At 48.2% G+C, this 16,266-nt stretch overlaps 5 protein-coding genes across 5 annotated transcripts; 2 read left to right on the forward strand and 3 right to left on the reverse strand.

Annotated features, from left to right (window-relative positions):
• Positions 1–4: 4 nt before the first annotated feature.
• GGS25DRAFT_481851 (uncharacterized protein) lies at positions 5–846 on the forward strand. Its single transcript, XM_049260228.1, has one exon. It carries the CDS (start codon positions 196–198, stop codon positions 463–465), a length of 270 nt encoding a protein of 89 aa, XP_049118985.1. The 5' UTR covers positions 5–195; the 3' UTR covers positions 466–846.
• Positions 632–8,251, reverse strand: GGS25DRAFT_186374 (uncharacterized protein). Its single transcript, XM_049256674.1, has 5 exons — positions 7,870–8,251; positions 5,435–7,646; positions 3,665–5,371; positions 1,535–3,604; positions 632–1,442 (listed from the first exon to the last, which is right to left on the reverse strand). The coding sequence occupies exons 1-5, from the start codon at positions 7,878–7,880 to the stop codon at positions 1,380–1,382; spliced, it is 6,063 nt and encodes a 2,020-aa protein (XP_049118986.1). The 5' UTR covers positions 7,881–8,251; the 3' UTR covers positions 632–1,379.
• Positions 8,252–9,442: 1,191 nt separating this feature from the next.
• On the reverse strand, positions 9,443–11,369 carry GGS25DRAFT_186397 (uncharacterized protein). Its single transcript, XM_049256675.1, has one exon. The coding sequence runs from the start codon at positions 10,905–10,907 to the stop codon at positions 9,726–9,728; it is 1,182 nt and encodes a 393-aa protein (XP_049118987.1). The 5' UTR covers positions 10,908–11,369; the 3' UTR covers positions 9,443–9,725.
• Positions 11,370–11,832: 463 nt separating this feature from the next.
• GGS25DRAFT_530036 (Deoxyhypusine synthase) lies at positions 11,833–13,189 on the reverse strand (the record flags this gene model as incomplete). The annotated part of the gene is made up of 3 exons (XM_049265338.1): positions 12,831–13,189; positions 11,994–12,773; positions 11,833–11,898 (listed from the first exon to the last, which is right to left on the reverse strand). The coding sequence occupies exons 1-3, from the start codon at positions 13,053–13,055 to the stop codon at positions 11,833–11,835; spliced, it is 1,071 nt and encodes a 356-aa protein (XP_049118988.1). The 5' UTR covers positions 13,056–13,189.
• A 505-nt stretch (positions 13,190–13,694) lies between these two features.
• GGS25DRAFT_186419 (cyclophilin-like protein) lies at positions 13,695–15,785 on the forward strand. The gene has a single exon (XM_049256676.1). The coding sequence runs from the start codon at positions 13,847–13,849 to the stop codon at positions 15,449–15,451; it is 1,605 nt and encodes a 534-aa protein (XP_049118989.1). The 5' UTR covers positions 13,695–13,846; the 3' UTR covers positions 15,452–15,785.
• The last annotated feature ends 481 nt before the right edge of the window (positions 15,786–16,266 follow it).

Here is a 16,266-nt window from a genome sequence, read left to right on the forward strand (position 1 = left end):
ATATCTACATATTCGAAACTCATGACCACAAGACGTTGAAAAACTGCTCGAGTTGCTCAAATACCTAGTACCTAGCGTACCTCTTTCTACACCGAACATTTCACTCATAGGTACATAATAGCGCGGTCGCAATCCCTTTCCCCCGTAAACTACTACTAGGTGATCGAACAGAAAAAAAAAAACTCCAAGTTATTTATGTGTGTACGTACGTACTTATATGTATTATGTACAGTAGGTACTTTCTCCTTCTCCTTCTCATTCTCAACAACGACGGCAAGTAGCAATCAATATGTAGACGACACGTTCTTGATCGTCGTTGCCGTTGCCGTTGTCATTTTCGTCATCGCAACTCCTACACCTGCACCTGCACCTACACACACGGGAGTCTGTTGCGATACATATTCGATTTTTTCCTTTCTTCCTTCTCAGTTTTCTCTCTCTCGAATTTGTGTTATTGTTTTCTGATTCCCCCGGGCCGGGCCGGGCCAAATCCTCCTTAGCCAGTGCCCCCAGGAGGTTTTGTTGTTTTTGTTGTTGTTGTTGTTTGCAAATGTAACATTAAGCCGCCCGTTGACCCCCCCTCCCCCTTTCTCCATTCATTCTCTTTGCCGACGAATGCATGCTTGCCTCCTTAAACCCCCCTCTTACCAATCCCTTCATCCTCCTCCTCCTCCTCTTCTTCCATGCATTCTCCACCTCAAAAGAAGACCATGAATCGTGCAAAAAAAAGGAAGCGGGCGTCGAATAGAATGATCTCGTCTACGGGGGTGTTATAAAAAGAAAGGAAAAAGAATCGATTGTTTAAAATACAAGATTAGAATTGAACATGCAAATTTGTGAAGTGAATGAAAAGGGAAGTGAAAGCCAATCCATACAATTGGATTGGCTATTTGTATTGGAGTTTCTCCGACTCAAGTCATAATGCTTCAATCGATATAAAGTACGTGATTAGAAAACACAATTGACATCTCTTCGACGACGTTAGACGAGTTGGAAGGGGCGAATCGTCAACATGAACAACAATAGAAGGTCATATATTTGCTTCTAGCCCATGGAATGCAGTTTCATTTACAAAGTTAAACAGATGAATTTTTATAGGTCATTATTGGTATAATTCAAACAATTTATACCTGGGTCGTCCGAGAAACTGATACATCATTCCCCTTTCTGCGCCATCAACGTGCCACGGCAACCATACCTAGGTAGATATCTATCTTCCATATCTATCCGGCGGCGGCGGTGGACGATCATATAGACTATGTCGATCCTGAGGTCTCAATTGCTGCTGCAAAATGGACTGTTGCTGGTGCTCGCGTAGCTGTCCCCCAATAATTTCTTGATTAGGCGGAGGGGGGTTCATGTAGGTTCTGTTGTCATAGCTAATTGGTGTATAGCTTCTTAACAGACCATCTCGAGCCACTGGCGCGGTATATCGAGGATATGCAGCCGGGGCTTGTGGCGGTGGCGGCTCCGGAGCTCGCGAAGCAGCTGCGTACTGCACCGGTGCAGGCTGCATCCTATGTGCAGGATATACATCTCGGGCATCACGTAGAGCCATGGGATCGTGACCTCTCGGTGGCGGTGGAGCCGTAGCCCAAGACGGCTGTGGTGGGACCGAACTACTAGGTGGAGGTGGTTTCGGTGCAGGCGCATGCTGAGCGGCCCATGCTGACTGAGCCGGCGGAGGTTGTGTGGATTTGGGCGGCTGCGGAGGGTGCGAGGACCAGGTTGGTTGCTGCTGAGGAGGCGGTTGCTGCGGTGGCGGTTGTTGTTGGTGTTGTTGATGCTGTGAATGCTGCTGCTGATGCTGCTGGTGTTGCTGCTGAAGCTGCTGCTGTTGATGTTGCTGTTGCTGTTGCTGTTGTTGTTGATGCTGTTGTTGCTGCTGCTGCTGATGTTGCTGTTGCAGTGGATGACCCTGATGCGCACCAGGCCAGCCAACATCTCGAACATCGCGAACATCGCGAACATCGCGAACATCTCTAACATCTCGGACATCCCGGACATCCCGGACATCCCGGACATCCCGGACATCGCGAACATCTCTAACGTCTCTAACGTCTCGGACATCACGGCTCGACTGAGGAGGCTCGTGGCCCCTAGGAGCAGGATGACCTCCATATTGAGGCGGTGGAGATGCGACATTAGGAGGCTGGATTTGAGCACCATACGGGTACGACACTTGGGGCTGATATGCCATTTGAGGTGCCTGGTTCGGAGGTAGGTAGTGATGAGTGCTCTGCGGCGAGCGTGTTGCTGAGGAAAGTTGTGAGGCAGGGAACGAGCGTGGTCGAGCACCATAATAATCTCGTTCTGAAGCTGTCTCTAACGGCATATGTCGTGGGGCATTCAAAGACTGTGCTTGAGGTGACGCAGTCGCATATGGCTTCAGAGGTGGCATTGAAGAAGGCGCCGCCGGCGGGTTACGCCCATAACCATAACTTTGTGCATCGGGGACGCCCGACTCCCTCCGCACATGGGACGGCGGCGGAGGAGGCGGGGGGCGGGAGAGATTCGTCTGGGGTGGGGGTGTCGATGACGGCTTCATCGCCGCAGGAACCTCGACAATCCTCTTAGGTGGTGGAGGGGGAGGGTCATCATTCAACAGTGCCATCAAGCTAGACGTCTTACGTTCTGGGGGGCGAGATGGTGGGGCAGCAACAATAGGTGGTGTAGGTTGTGCCGGTGGAGCGCTGAAAGGCTCCGTCCCACCGCTGGCCCCAGACGCTGGTCGGGAGAGGTTGGAAATGGGTCGAGGACGAGCTGGTGGAGAGGGAACACCCTCACCTGATAAGCTCCGGCCATGTTGTTGGAGAATCGCCGCAAAAGGTGTATGCGGCGCTGGCGCTACTGCACGAGGAGGATCTGGAGGTCGAGATAAAGGCACACTCCCTGGGCGAGAAGATACCATACGGGCAGTCTGGGCCTGAGGGGGGTAAGGGTCGTATTGGTGAATAAGATCAGGTTCCTGTTTTACGCGCAACGGCTGGCGATCTTGGTGACGAGGCTGTTCCTTAGGAGCCTTGTGGTCAGCCTTAGACCGCTCTGACTGAGGCTCGACCATGGAAGTAGGAAGAGGATGTCTTCCCATCGGGGGTTCTGGTGCCGGTGGAGGTGCTGGCTGGGCAGACTTTTGACCTAATGAAACACGGCCAGACTGCATCTCCCGTTCTCTATCAGCAAATGAGAAGGGCGCCCTCATAGGCCGAGGGGACATGGTCTGCGTCACTGGTTGGACAAGAGACTGCGAGCTGGATGGGGTAATGGGGATCGGGTGAGTCTGAATCATCTGAGGCGAAGGTGCCGGTATAAACGACGATTGTAAGAGTGTTGGCTGTGGCTGAGCTGCTATTGGAATATTGAAACGGCCAGACGTCGGCTGCGAAGTTTGTGGATGATCAGGTTTTGACGTAGGAGCGTCTTCCATGATCGTATCTGCAGCTGCAAGCGGTCGGTTACTCGAAGACTCATAACGCTTCTTAACACCAGAGCTTGGGGCTGGCGGCGCAGGCCTCTTCTCTCCCCGGGCTTTGCGGTTATCTGCCTCATCCACTATACCTTCCCAGTTATTGGCATCTTTCTTGCGAGTATAGTAGTTTTTAATCTGATAGAGTTAGTAAAAATTGCTGAAACTAGTTGAAGAAAGAAAAATGATGATACTCACCATGACTGAAGTTTTTGTTCGCATGTGCGCCGCGATAGCAGCCCAATCGCTTCCGAACGAACGAAGCAACTGGGGGAAATCGTTTGCTTCAGGTACGCTCCAGTAACTAGATGGTTGCGTGCCCGATCTACGGTCTGGTGTTGTCGCTTGGTTAAGATCAAGAGGAGCAACCGGAGGTGGCTGGGGTGGTTCTGGGCGTAACGGTGGAGGTCCCATCGCTTCAACGGAAATCGGAACCGGGGGAGGAGGCGGAGGGGGAGGAGGTGCTCCTCTCTCGGGACTAAGCATCGGCTGCACCTGTTGTAGTGGTGCGGGAATAGCTATGGGTGGGACAGCGGAAGTGCTTGGGGCCAACTCATATTGAATCGGCACCCGAGGGGCGTCACTCGGGACCTGCTGATTTGTCCACTCGGGCCCATGAACACGAGAGTTGGATCGAGAGCGATTAGCCTTAGCTCCTGAGGGCGGCGCTGCAGCAAGAGCCTGATTGGCTCGGGGTTGTTTTGGTTCTCTATCCTTTATGGCCCGGCGCCCTCTTGGCTTTCGTTCTGGCTTATCTGAATTTCCATCTCCCTTCGTGCCGGCTCCCCGGCGTCCAGGAGTGCCAGCTGGCGTTCCGCCTTCGCCATCCGTAGCAGGGGTGGCCTCCGAGTTAAAGGTAGGAGCCGCTGCACGACGAGGCCGACGCCTCTCGCCACCTTCACCAGTTTCTTGGGGTTCTTCATTTTCATTGTCCCCATTTCCAAGCTCAGAGACCAGTGCACTAGACCGCTGTTTACCCCGTCCACCCTTCTTACGTTGCCTTGGGCGCTTCTTGAGCTTCTCCTTGAGGTTCAGCTCACTCTTCTCTTTCTTCAGGTAATAGAACTGGATGCTAGTTCCGAAGTCTCTGTTTGCCAATGGTTCAGACACTCGGCCCCATTGCTTGGGAAACTCAAGATAAGCCTTCTCAAATGTTGCAGTTTCTTCCTCTGTAAAATTGTCCACGGGTGGGAGAAGTTGCCAAGCTGAGACAGTCTTCTCGGCAGGGATAAAACCAGTTTCGTCCCGATAGAAATCTCTTTCCCTCTCTTCTGTGGTTTGATATTGACGAGGCAAAACTGCCTCCTTCTCGGTCCTGTATCTCTCTCTCTCTGCTTGCATTTGTCGTTCCCTTTTCTCATCCTCAACGCGTCTAGACTCTTCCAAGATCCTTTCAAGATCACGTTCAGAGGCATATCTGCTTCGTCTTGTGCCTTCGGGCTTGGCCTCGTGAAACCCTGGCTTCTGGGTTGCAGGTTCAAGTCCAGAGATGCTCGTAAATTTCTCACGACTCTTCATGGCAACAGGATCATCTGACATAGTGAATCGTAGGTAACGGTCGTAATTCTTGTCATAAATGCTTTTCTTTTGTGTCTCTTCGGTTGTTCTGTTCCAGGATTCGTCTTTCAATCTCCCTGAGATAAAAGAATCAAGATCAGGTTGTGGAGCGTCCATTGATCTGAGGAAAGCCTCGTCCTTGAACCATGGCATCTCGTCAAAGTGTGGAAGACTTTCGATGGGGGGTGTTGTCATATGTTCACGAACAATCTCGATACTGTGTAAGTCAATATCCTCAATATCGGTTTCATCATCGTCCTCTTCTTCAGCGGGGAACGGGGTGGTTGATCCCCTTTTACTGATCTCCCGTGATTGTACCTGGGCTTCTTCAAATGGAGGACCAGCAGACTGTATGCGCGAGGTTGGCAGGTGAGTTCGTGGAGCCTGGAATTCATAGTCGGGTTGGCTGACATCTAATACATCTTCCATAGGCACATCCCCATCATCATCCTTCGACTGTATTGTTTCCCTCGCCGGTGCCTCGTGAGGCACTAGTGAGTCCGTATCTTGCTCGATCGATGGTTGGGGAAGCTCTGGGCTTGACTTTGTAGCTGTTGGGTGCGGTTCTTCTGTGAGAGGGGAAGAAATCTTTTTCTCGATGCCCGTTTTTGCGTCTTTCACATCTTGCACATCTTTCACCTCTTTAGCTTTTTTACTTCCTTCAGGGCTTAGCACCTTTTCGACCTGAGGTTCCGGCTCAATGGTTGTCGTTCCTGGAAGAGCTGCGTCATCTGGAATAGGGTTAACCATTTTTTCTATATCCTCGGGCTCGTGCATAATCCTCGTGACCGCTTCAAGCGATATGGTTGCATAGCGAAGGACAGCAACCATTGGCACCAAATCATCTACTCCCTCAAGCTGCTTTAGCTTCGTTTCCACCTCGGCCATCTGAGATTCAATGACATCGCCAAACTCTTCATCGTCTGACTCCGATGATTGATCTAAGATAGGCAGCCGTCTTTCTTTCCGTGGCACCGAAACATGTTTCGGTGGAACTTTCAGAGTAGGTCGTCGGTCCAGGTTCGTTGTCGGCTTCGGCTTCGTCTCAGTCTCAGTCTCGGTCTCGTTTATCTTAGGTAGTGCCTCGGCTTCATTGATATCCCTGTGAGAATTATCACCCCGCCCCAGTTCGCTGCCTTCATCCTTGATCACATCGGGTACACCTTTGAGTTTATCTTCTCGACTTAACGGCGACCCAGCAGACTGCGGTCTTTGATCGCTTTTCGAGGATATCTCGCCTGGTTCAGCATTATAGGTCCCATGAGGCTGCTTAACTGGTGAATCCAGTTGCGGATCGGTCTTTGCGTCACTGCTGCGCGGTCTTTGACTGCTATCTACCGGTTGGTCTGATTGCGCGCCGTCCGAACGAAACCCAGTAGGCCAAGGTTGAGCAGTGCTTACCGATCTACTTAGTTTTGGCGACTCAGGAACCCGATTCTTAATATTCGGATTGATCCATTGTTTACTAGACGGACCAGGGCGTGTTTGAGAACGTGGACCAGAAGGGATGGCAGGGCTTATTTCCAAGAAGGACGATCTGGACGGCCCAATAGGTGGTAGTCTGGTATCGACATTTGGTGTAGAACCTGATGGCGTTGCACGCTCTTCCTTGAGCGCTCTAGGACCTGTTGGCGGCGCCTTGCCTGTAGCAGACCCAACATCAGTTACTGATGTCGTTCTATTGGGTACTGACCCAAAGGATGGCGCGGCTGGTGCAACAGGGGGGGGCGAGACATCTTTGGACGGAGGCGGTGGTGGTTCGTGCGAAGCTCGTTCAGGCTTTATGCGAATTTCGCGATCTCTTATATCACGGTCATCCCGAGGATCACGAGAGCGCAAGTCAGCGTCGAGAAACCGGCTGTCGCGATCACGGTCATCTCTTTCTCGATAGCGCCCCTCTTGAGAGCGAGACCTAAAGCCCGGACCATATCTGTCACGGTCATCATAAAAACCTCGTCCACGACCTCTATCCCAATCTCCACGGCCTCGACCGCGGCCCCGGCCATTGTAACCGCCGCGATATGATGAAGGTCCGAAAGGAGGGTCAGACGAAGAAGATCCTGCGGAAAGTGGGCCATCTCTCGATCCTCGTCGGGCTCGCTCCGCGTCAACACCTAATGGGGCGTCTCTCAAATCTCTGGAATCCCGGAAATCTCTTCCTAGAGGCGATCTTCCACGTGGTGATGGGCGTCGTCCTCGAAAACTGTCGCGGTCGCGGTCTCGCCAGTCTCCGCGGTCTCGCTCCCGGCTACGCTCGTCCCGATATGAGTTATCCCGACGATCTCTAAAGTCGATATCGCGATCCCTTCCACGGTCTCGACTATCATCTCGCCAGCCCCTACCTCTTCCACGGCCTCTACCGCGATAGTCTCCGGAATAACCACCTCCGCGAGGTCCACTAGGCGCATCTAGTAGGGCTTTGGGACCCCTCGGGGGATCTCTTGGCAGAGCGTCGCGAAATGAATCCCGGTTATTCGGAAAGGCTGAGCTATTCGATCGAGACTCAGCAGAAGAACGGCGGGGGCCGCTGTCACTATACAACGACCTCCGATCTGGTGAGCGATCTCGAGACCGAGAGCGGCGCGAATCGCCATCATACCGCGATCCGGAATAGCGGGATGCCCTAGGAGTAAAGGAGTGAGCAATGGTTCTTGGAGATTGGGTCCCGTTTACGATATATGCATGTATATCACGACCGTATCCAGAGTAAGATTGTAGCTAGTAGTCAACAGACGTCCCGCTACAAAATTTGCTAGATTCACGAAGACAAACACAGACGTAATCTTCTCCTATAAGGATGACGGTGCTTTAAACAAGTATTCCAGGGAGAGGATTTTTCAACGTACATATTAGGCATCAGAGCAAAACAAGCCCGCCTGTTTATACCGGACTATAGAATTCTCATGGGGCCAATAATGACCATAGACATGCATAGAATCTAAAGGGCGATTCGATATTGGATGGACGTCGAGTAAGAAAGTGTTTAGGTTGGGCAAAGCGAATCTTTGGTCGATTTAGCAGGGCGCTACACTTGAAGCCCCTCCTTTATTATAGTTTTTTTGCTTGGTTGAATAATTCAAGACTCTCTCTCCTGTATCAAAGTGATTTGAATAGAATAAAATAAACCCCTCTTGGAAAACGCGCAGGTATTGAGAAATGATTGAAACACTACTACGTGATAGGGTGGATGAGAACGACAGAAGTTTGAAGAGGCTGAAATTGGAGATCTTGAAAACACAGACTTCGCGTGGCACCCGGCTGCTGAGACTAGATGAATAGGGAACCTTAGATAGGCTAGACTTGCACTAATCCTAACAGGGGTTAAAGCGCCGGAGCCTTGAAGCCGCTAGCCTGTTTCTAGGGTTGAGCATTGAAGAATGTTTGGCTCCCATCAGACCCTATCGGGGCTATTGAGCCCCACACAACATTGAAGGTAAGCCTTGGACCCTTGGTAGTTTCTTAAAAAACCCTTGCACTTGCCACTCTTATGAGTCCAATTAATTAATTGTTCGAGTGTTTTTTGTTTTTTTTTGCGGTTTTAAAGTGCTACATGCTACTAGCAGTACCAGCATGTACCATTGTATAGTGGTATTTTATGATACCAGGCAATGGCAACATTGAAGCTGCCAGGTAAACATTGAACATTAAAAGGTGCAACTACTACGGGGCCTAGTGTACCTACATGTAGTAGGAAGATTCAAGGTACATAAGGTATGTATATTGCCCATGCAATTTTGAGACTGCTAACGGCGAAACTTGCATGATCAGGTTATCTGTGGAACGAAGATCTTCTGCGTATCTTCCACAAATGTAATATAATACAGTGTATGCCTACATATGTTGTAGGTATGTAGTACCTATATAGTACGTAGTGGTATTTTCAACAGAACATACCTACATATGTATGTACATACCAATATTATGGATTACATATACTAGTAGTATGCATTACATGTAGGTACATACATAGTATAATGAATGAGCAAATGACACGTCTTTACATGCAGAATCCGTCGTGGTTGGATGTCAAATGCTAAACACCAGACTGCACGACATGAACATTTGAACCTTCAATCCCCCCTGTAGTCTGTAGTAGCCTGTACATGTATCTATGTACCCTACTAGGTAGTACTAGGTACATTCTTTATACTGCATGTAGTACCGAGCAAGCGAACATTGGAATCTTAAATGTAGGTGTTCCCTGTCAGGGATACCCCCAGGAATTTAGAATAGCCCGTGTACGTACGACACTGCAATTGCCAATTGAGCACATCTAAATTATTTCGCGCGCTAAACTTCTTTCGAACCACGATTCCGCCTCGAAAGGAACATGCATGGTCTTCCCTCCCGAGAGCTGCCAAGGGTAGCCGTTTGTCATGCAGACAACGTCCCAACCTGATCTACAAAAATCCAGCCAACAGTGAAATGTTCACTTGACCATCATCTCATTCGCTATAATAACAACAATTATATGTATATATTATACATACATACATGCATAGTAGCTATGTGTATTCTAAACACAGCATCGAACGATCATCAAACTCATCGCAATATGACCTGGCTGCTTCCAGTGAATACATAAAAATTTGGGTATCTGTTAACTATGCGCGAAAGCAACTCGTCCTCCTCGTAGCGAATATGATTTCCATCCTTCCTATTTCCACAGCATTTCAACTTCCAAGGTTTCCAGCCAGCTTGCCTATATTACGTTGGACACTCTCTTCGCCTTCCTAGCTGGCCTGTGTCCTTCCTCGTCAATCTGGGCCTCCCACTTTTTACCTAAATCCGACTCAAGATCATATCCCAGTGTTCGCCGCCTTTTCTTAGGAGAGCGTGAGTTGCTTTCGCCATCAGGATTGTCCTCCGAGTTAGGTGAGAGGGTGGTAGACACAGGAGCCGGTGTCTCGCCTGCATTGGTTGGTTTGGGACTGATCGCTCCCACTTTCACGGTTATCATAGCCCTATTCTTTGTGGGGGTTTCTGGCTGCTCAGAGTTTCCAGCCTGGTCCATTCCTCGACGTCTCTTTCGAGATGCAACATTCTTGCTAGCATCATCGACATTGGCATCGGCTTTCAAGTCCATTTCTCCAGTTGTCCAACCATTTCTTTGGCTTATTTGCCGTCTTCGTGCCTTCGTAGATATGATCGATTTACGCGGTTCTGCAACTTCGCCACTGGTACCAACTGTGTGAGATTTCTTTTGTCCCATATTATCGATATATTGTTTGGCATTTTGGATTTGAGGCCATTTCGTGTCTGCCTCATGTCTCCGTGCCTTTTGCTCGATATATCGACTCCGCCGTCTAGTCCGTGCATTGCGAGCTGGCTCACCACCAATGGGAGCTGTGATTTCATCCGTGAACTTGCTCACCGAAGCATCAATGTTGGCATTGGTTCTTGATATTGGCCTCGCACTCTGTCCCCGATCGCCATCTTTGCTCATGGTTTCAGGAGCTGATTCTGGCAAATGTTGGCCATTGCTTCGTGCTGCGTGTGCTGTTATCATAGGATGACCTTCTGTATGTTGTTCAGAACTTTTCGTTAAAGGTAAATTCTGGACATTGGTGGCTCCATCGATGGTCTTGTCCGAGGAAACTGAACTGGCACGAAAGCTATTACTCATAAACCCAGATTGGTGTGAGTGATCGATGTTGCCAGTTTCAATTGATTTGGTGTTTGAGTTGTCCCGCATAGAGCCCAGCACCTGTGCTCCCTCTTCTATTTCTGCATATCTTAAAGACATGAGGATCTCGGCAGCTTGGATCATGTCGGGGGTATAATGCTCAGGTAGGTCTGGAGTCCTACTTGATTCCACGACTGCTTCATTTTCAGTCCGTCTAGGACCATCACCGTTAAGGATTAGGGAGAGATAATTGCTCATGTTGAGAGTTTAGAAGTAGATAAAATAATAAGATGGAATGATGAGAGAAAGGTTTCCAGGTTGTAACAATATTCGATTGTATGGAAGTATTAATGCCTCTAAAGTAGAAGTGAGGGGAGCGAGAGAAGAGAGAGAAGAATGGGATTTGTAGTTCTGATTTTACTTGAAATACAGAAAATAGTATCCAGAAAGAGCGTCGAGCACCTTCCAAGCGAACGATTGCGTAGTTACCAGAGTTTTTCCTCTGGAGGCCTTAGGCAAGAATAAATGAGTCGCTGGCAAATAGGTTTTCTGTGGTGGAAAGTATCGTAGATTGTGCTTACCACAGCAGCCAAAATATTCTCGTCTGTGCTCCCTTTTGAGCAAGAACTTTATAGAGACGAGTTCTTAATCTCGTAGTGAAGTGAGTGAGTTAATCCTACCGGGAAGCTGCCTCGGACGTCGAGAACACCTATAAACCTAGAGCTGTTTGGTCGTTGTTAGAAAGCCCAGCCAAAATTCATCTAAACTGAGGAGTATCGCTTTCCTAGGTAGTTGGCCGATTGTCATGTATTGCTGAGCTTATTCAGTAGGTCAGCAATAGCCCAGGGGGAAGCTTCAAATGGCTGGGCAATCTTGCAACCGGAGGCTTATAGATATCAAGGTGCTGCTGCTGAGATGGGATATATTTCATACGTAGAGAGCAAGAGTAGCTCTATTTATTCATTTCTAGAGATTTAGAAATGTATTTCCGGTCACACTTAAGTTGGCGCCACCATCCATGGCACCCAAACTTTGACGGTTCAGCTATCTACTTAGGGTAGCTAGCTTTGAGAAAACACGAGCCGTGCGATCTTTAATCTTTCAAGGTTGATCTAAGTTAACTCTATGACCTGATGTTACCGCTGTAACGCCTCAAAACGGGTTATCGATCTTATGTATCGATCTATGCGTCTTTGGCAAAAGTGCTAGCCACGATGAAAGGGAAGCAAGCTGAGGCTTCAAGGTAAACCTAAATAATATGTTAAACCAAATGAAAGATAAAAAAAAGGAGAGATAGTTCTTTCTCGGGGATAGATGAGACGAAATGATTTCGGGCAGGTTTACCTTGACATGATCGGCTCCCACCTTGATCTTCCCCCAAGACACTGCTTCATCTGGTCGGGCACCTGCATCACTCCCGTCAAATTCTTGGGCCGTATTGATGTAGACAGCGGATTCGGCGCCGTTCCTCATCAAGCATGCATTTGCGATGTGGTGTTTGATCACTCCGCCGCCTAATATAATCATTCCAGCTCTTTTCGCCCGCACGGAGATGGTATTTATGCGCCGAATATCTTCCACTATGTCGATCTTCAACTGCCGCGGCGAGGCTTTAAATGTGTGGAAATATAGCATATCACCCAAACTACCGTCTGTCAAAGCCGGACAGAACACTGGGATATCATTCTTGTATGCCCAGTAATATACAGATCTCTCGTCGTTTATCTCTTTGCCTAGTCGATGGATAACCTTGGAAGGGGTCCAGTTGATCTCTTCTTCAGTGCCTTTGCTGGCTTCTTGCTCTTCTAGCATCTTGTCCAGGATAGGAACAACCCAATCCTCAAAGGCACAGTAGTTGGCATTAGGGACCATGAGATTCCCTATTCGGTTGAGGCCTTTCGCCCTGAGTTCAGCCCCCTTGGCGCTGAACGAAGACATGTAAGTATCGCCGAGGCATTTAATGAAGTCTTCCTCAATCCCACCGGCAGAAGTGACTATACAGGAGACGTGCTTGTGTTCTACAAGGTACCGAAATATTCCTCTCAAACCAGAAGAAATCATGTTAGATGTATATCCAAGGAATATCGTCGTCTTGTCGCCTGTTTCGGGATCACGCCATGCTCGCTCAAGGAGTAGTTAGCTATTATTTCTCAGGGGAACTGGGTACCTAGCCTCGCTAACCATATCATTGATAATCCGCACGGCCTCAGCCATAGAGGAAGCCTGAAATCCCATATATTTCATGCCATCAAGCATATCATCCACAGTGATAGGTCGCCCCTTAAAGGCATTGAAATCAATCTCTTCGACCTTTTGCGCGCCTTCGGGTAGTTCATCAGACGGAACCAGAACAGCGTTTGTTGCCTCAGAAGGCGGCAAATTTGAGTTATTGTCTTGCGCCGTCATGATGGCGAGTATTGTCCTAACTCATAGGTTTTCTAAGTTAGGGGCCTCTTATAATTTTTAGCCCTTGGTGAATATAAACCTCAGACGACAATGTGCGTAGCTAGATTCGAAGCTATCGTATTGTTACTGAAAGCTAAATGATGAACTGCCAGGAAGAGAATATATTGGGCTTATATGGAATCGTATACGAAGATATACGAATATTTTTTCAGTGAAGTACTAAGTTACCTGAAAGCACTATCAGAACATTCAATATACTCTTCGTGATAATTTTGATTTCAATGTTAAGATCTGAAAACGTTTTTACTTGTATCTTATTCATTAGTACTACGTAGTAGGTACTTTGTGTATTAGGCTAGCTTAGTGATTGGGGTGTGCTACCTTACAGGTGGAGCACCCTAGCGTGATCACTGAAGTTCAATTACCTAAGGTACTAGGTTAGGTACTGTACCTACCTAGCCTAGTACTGTGGAGATTCAATGTTGGAGTATCGTATTTATTACAGCACGCTAGGTGTCGTAAGAAAAAGGGCTAGGTGGTATGGTAGGGCAACGAGCCACTGGTAACGTACTGTAACGTACATCCTTACGTCAGTTTGCACCCTGAAGCTTCTAACCTTAGGTACAACTTGTACCTAAGATTGCATCCATGATCAAATCAATGATACTATTTTTTTTTCTTTTCAACATCTAACAAACTACTACGTAAACCGTGTTACCTTGGGACCTTAGGACTACATTGTTGCTACAACAAGCAACCCCAAGGGTCTCAATAATTTTTAATCACGAAACATGTCGTCCATTTATAATCTCGAGCCTCAGCCTACGGCTTCGCTCATCCTTCATACGACGCAAGGCGACCTGTCTGTCGAACTATTCGCAAAACAAACTCCGATCACATCGCGAAACTTCCTTCAACTATGTCTCGACGGATACTACGACAACACGATTTTCCATCGTCTGGTTCCCGGATTCATTATACAGGGAGGAGACCCTACTGGAACAGGAAATGGGGGCGAGTCTATCTATGATGGCGGTGCGTACAGCGGTGATCTAGACCCATGGCCAATGGACCAACGTCGCGGCAAGAATGCTGGTCCCACGGGCATGAATTTCAAAGATGAATTTCATTCAAGATTGAAGTTCAACCGGAGAGGTCTATTGGGTATGGCCAACGAGAGCAAGCCGGATACGAATGCCAGCCAATTCTTCTTCACTCTGGACAAGGCAGAAGAGCTAAATGGCAAGAACACCATGTTTGGGAGGATAGTGGGCGATACAATCTACAACTTGGCACGCATAGGCGAGGCGGAGGTAGCAGAAGGGACCGAACGGCCTCTGTATACTATACGAATTACGAGCGTCGAAATATTAGTCAACCCTTTTGATGACATGAAAAAGCGAGAAAGGATAGCCAAGCGCGTTCACGAGACATCCACTGCACAGAAGAAAAAGAAGACGAAACCGAAGGCGGGCAAGAAGCTATTGAGTTTTGGCGACGATGAGGGCGACGATGACGCGCCAGTGCTCAAGAAGGCCAAGTTCGATTCGCGAATAGTTATGGACGTGGACGAAGAGCCAGCACCTACCATAAAGCCACCAAAGAGCAACTCTAAAAAGGATGAAAGAGGCATTAAGTCCACTATACCAGTTCGTGAAATCCGAACTGACGCAACACCGGAAAGAAAGACATCGACTCAACCAACGAAAAGTGAACCCGTTCCTATCCGAGATGAATTATCACCCGAACCAGAATCACCAAAGGAGAAATCTGCGCTAGAACGGGCAAACGAAGAAATAGCAGCACTGAAGGCCTCTATGAAACGGACTATCCATTCAGAGCCAGTTAAGGAGGTCAAGAAAACAGCGTTAGAGCAGCTAATCCCAGTGTCTTCTACGAGGGGCCGGAAAAGACGAAGAGGCGGCGAAGGAAACACAACGGGTGAAGACTTGATGTTTTTCCAGGCGTTTCGTTCCAGGCTTCGCCAGGTGGGGCCCGAAAAAGAACAGCCAAATGTCTCAGTGGCAGAGAACAGTGCTGAGCAGGAACCGGGAGAACAAGACGATGAGGCGGGATTGTGCGATTTACATTTCATAGCAAATTGTCAAAGTTGCAACTCGTGGGATAAGGCGGAGAAGGAGGAGAGCGACGATGAAGGGTGGATGTCACATTCTTTGAGCTTTACGGCGGATAAGCTGGGCAAGGACCTTTCTTATCGGAAGAAGGCTGAAGAGGAACTACTTGTTATTGATCCGCGAGAAAAGGCGCGGACGCTCAAGGAGGAGAAGAAAGCGCAGAGAGAGGCACAGTCTGGAAATTCGGGGCGAGAATGGGACCAAGCAAGGAATGCCAAGTCGGCAAGGACATCTGTTCTAGCTGGGAGAGGTGCTCGATAATTTTGGTTTCCACAACGCTATGGAGTGTTCTTGTATTGCGTTCTAGAACTGGTTTGAAATGATCATGATACCCCTCAAGCTATAGAGATTCCCATAATGTTCTGATACTGAAGCGTAGGTAGCAGACATATCCCAATAGCACCTCCAGTGTTCCGAGAGAAAAGGGGGTCGCCTGCCTATGGTAGTGAAGCCATCGTATTTGACCAGTTCATACACAAGATCACCCCCAAAAACGATTTAGTTGGCTGGGTTGGCTGGGTAGATATTTCATAACAATCGTATATAGTATTGGCGATCGGACTTCAGTGATATATAGTAATATTTGATGATCTATTGGACGATAGATTATTGGTCAAGAAGCATCTCATCAATTCATCGACACTGCGACAGTAGCTACCCCTCGCTGCTCTGTGGGTTAGCGTTGCATCAACTGGAGGTATTGGTCCGGTCCTGTAGCATGTGAGAACCTGGCTCTTATTAAGAACCCCACAGCTTTTTTCTTAAGTGGTTTGTTTCCCGCGACATTGCCCCTGCGGCGATTTATTAATGGTGTGGTGTTTTTTTTTGTGCCTGGGCAAGAATTTGAAAAGTGATAACTAATAATATGTATGTAAAATTTAATGTTCAGATGCACATGCATATTGAAGGAACTCTCAAAATCGTAAGATATAGACGTACATACCTAGGCATGAATATCACTGCCGAGTATAGAATAGGAAACCAAGACTATGCAGCTTAACTTAAGAGGATGAAAGCATGTAGTTATGTCTGTACTTGTTAGAAAATATTTTTTGTATAATTGATCACGACATTAC

Source organism: Hypoxylon fragiforme, assembly GCF_022984875.1.
Source record: "Hypoxylon fragiforme strain CBS 206.31 chromosome Unknown GGS25scaffold_3, whole genome shotgun sequence".
Taxonomy (NCBI): domain Eukaryota; kingdom Fungi; phylum Ascomycota; class Sordariomycetes; order Xylariales; family Hypoxylaceae; genus Hypoxylon; species Hypoxylon fragiforme.

Coding starts and splice junctions, on each gene's coding strand:
- GGS25DRAFT_481851 (XM_049260228.1), top strand. CDS start 196: ATGTGTGTACGTACGTACTTATATGTATTATGTACAGTAGGTACTTTC.
- GGS25DRAFT_186374 (XM_049256674.1), bottom strand. Junction 3,605..3,664: donor GAACAAAAACTTCAGTCATG/GTGAGTATCATC, acceptor TAACTCTATCAG/ATTAAAAACTACTATACTCG. Junction 1,443..1,534: donor CTCTACGTGATGCCCGAGAT/GTATATCCTGCA, acceptor AGCCCCGGCTGC/ATATCCTCGATATACCGCGC.
- GGS25DRAFT_186397 (XM_049256675.1), bottom strand. CDS start 10,907: ATGAGCAATTATCTCTCCCTAATCCTTAACGGTGATGGTCCTAGACGG.
- GGS25DRAFT_186419 (XM_049256676.1), top strand. CDS start 13,847: ATGTCGTCCATTTATAATCTCGAGCCTCAGCCTACGGCTTCGCTCATC.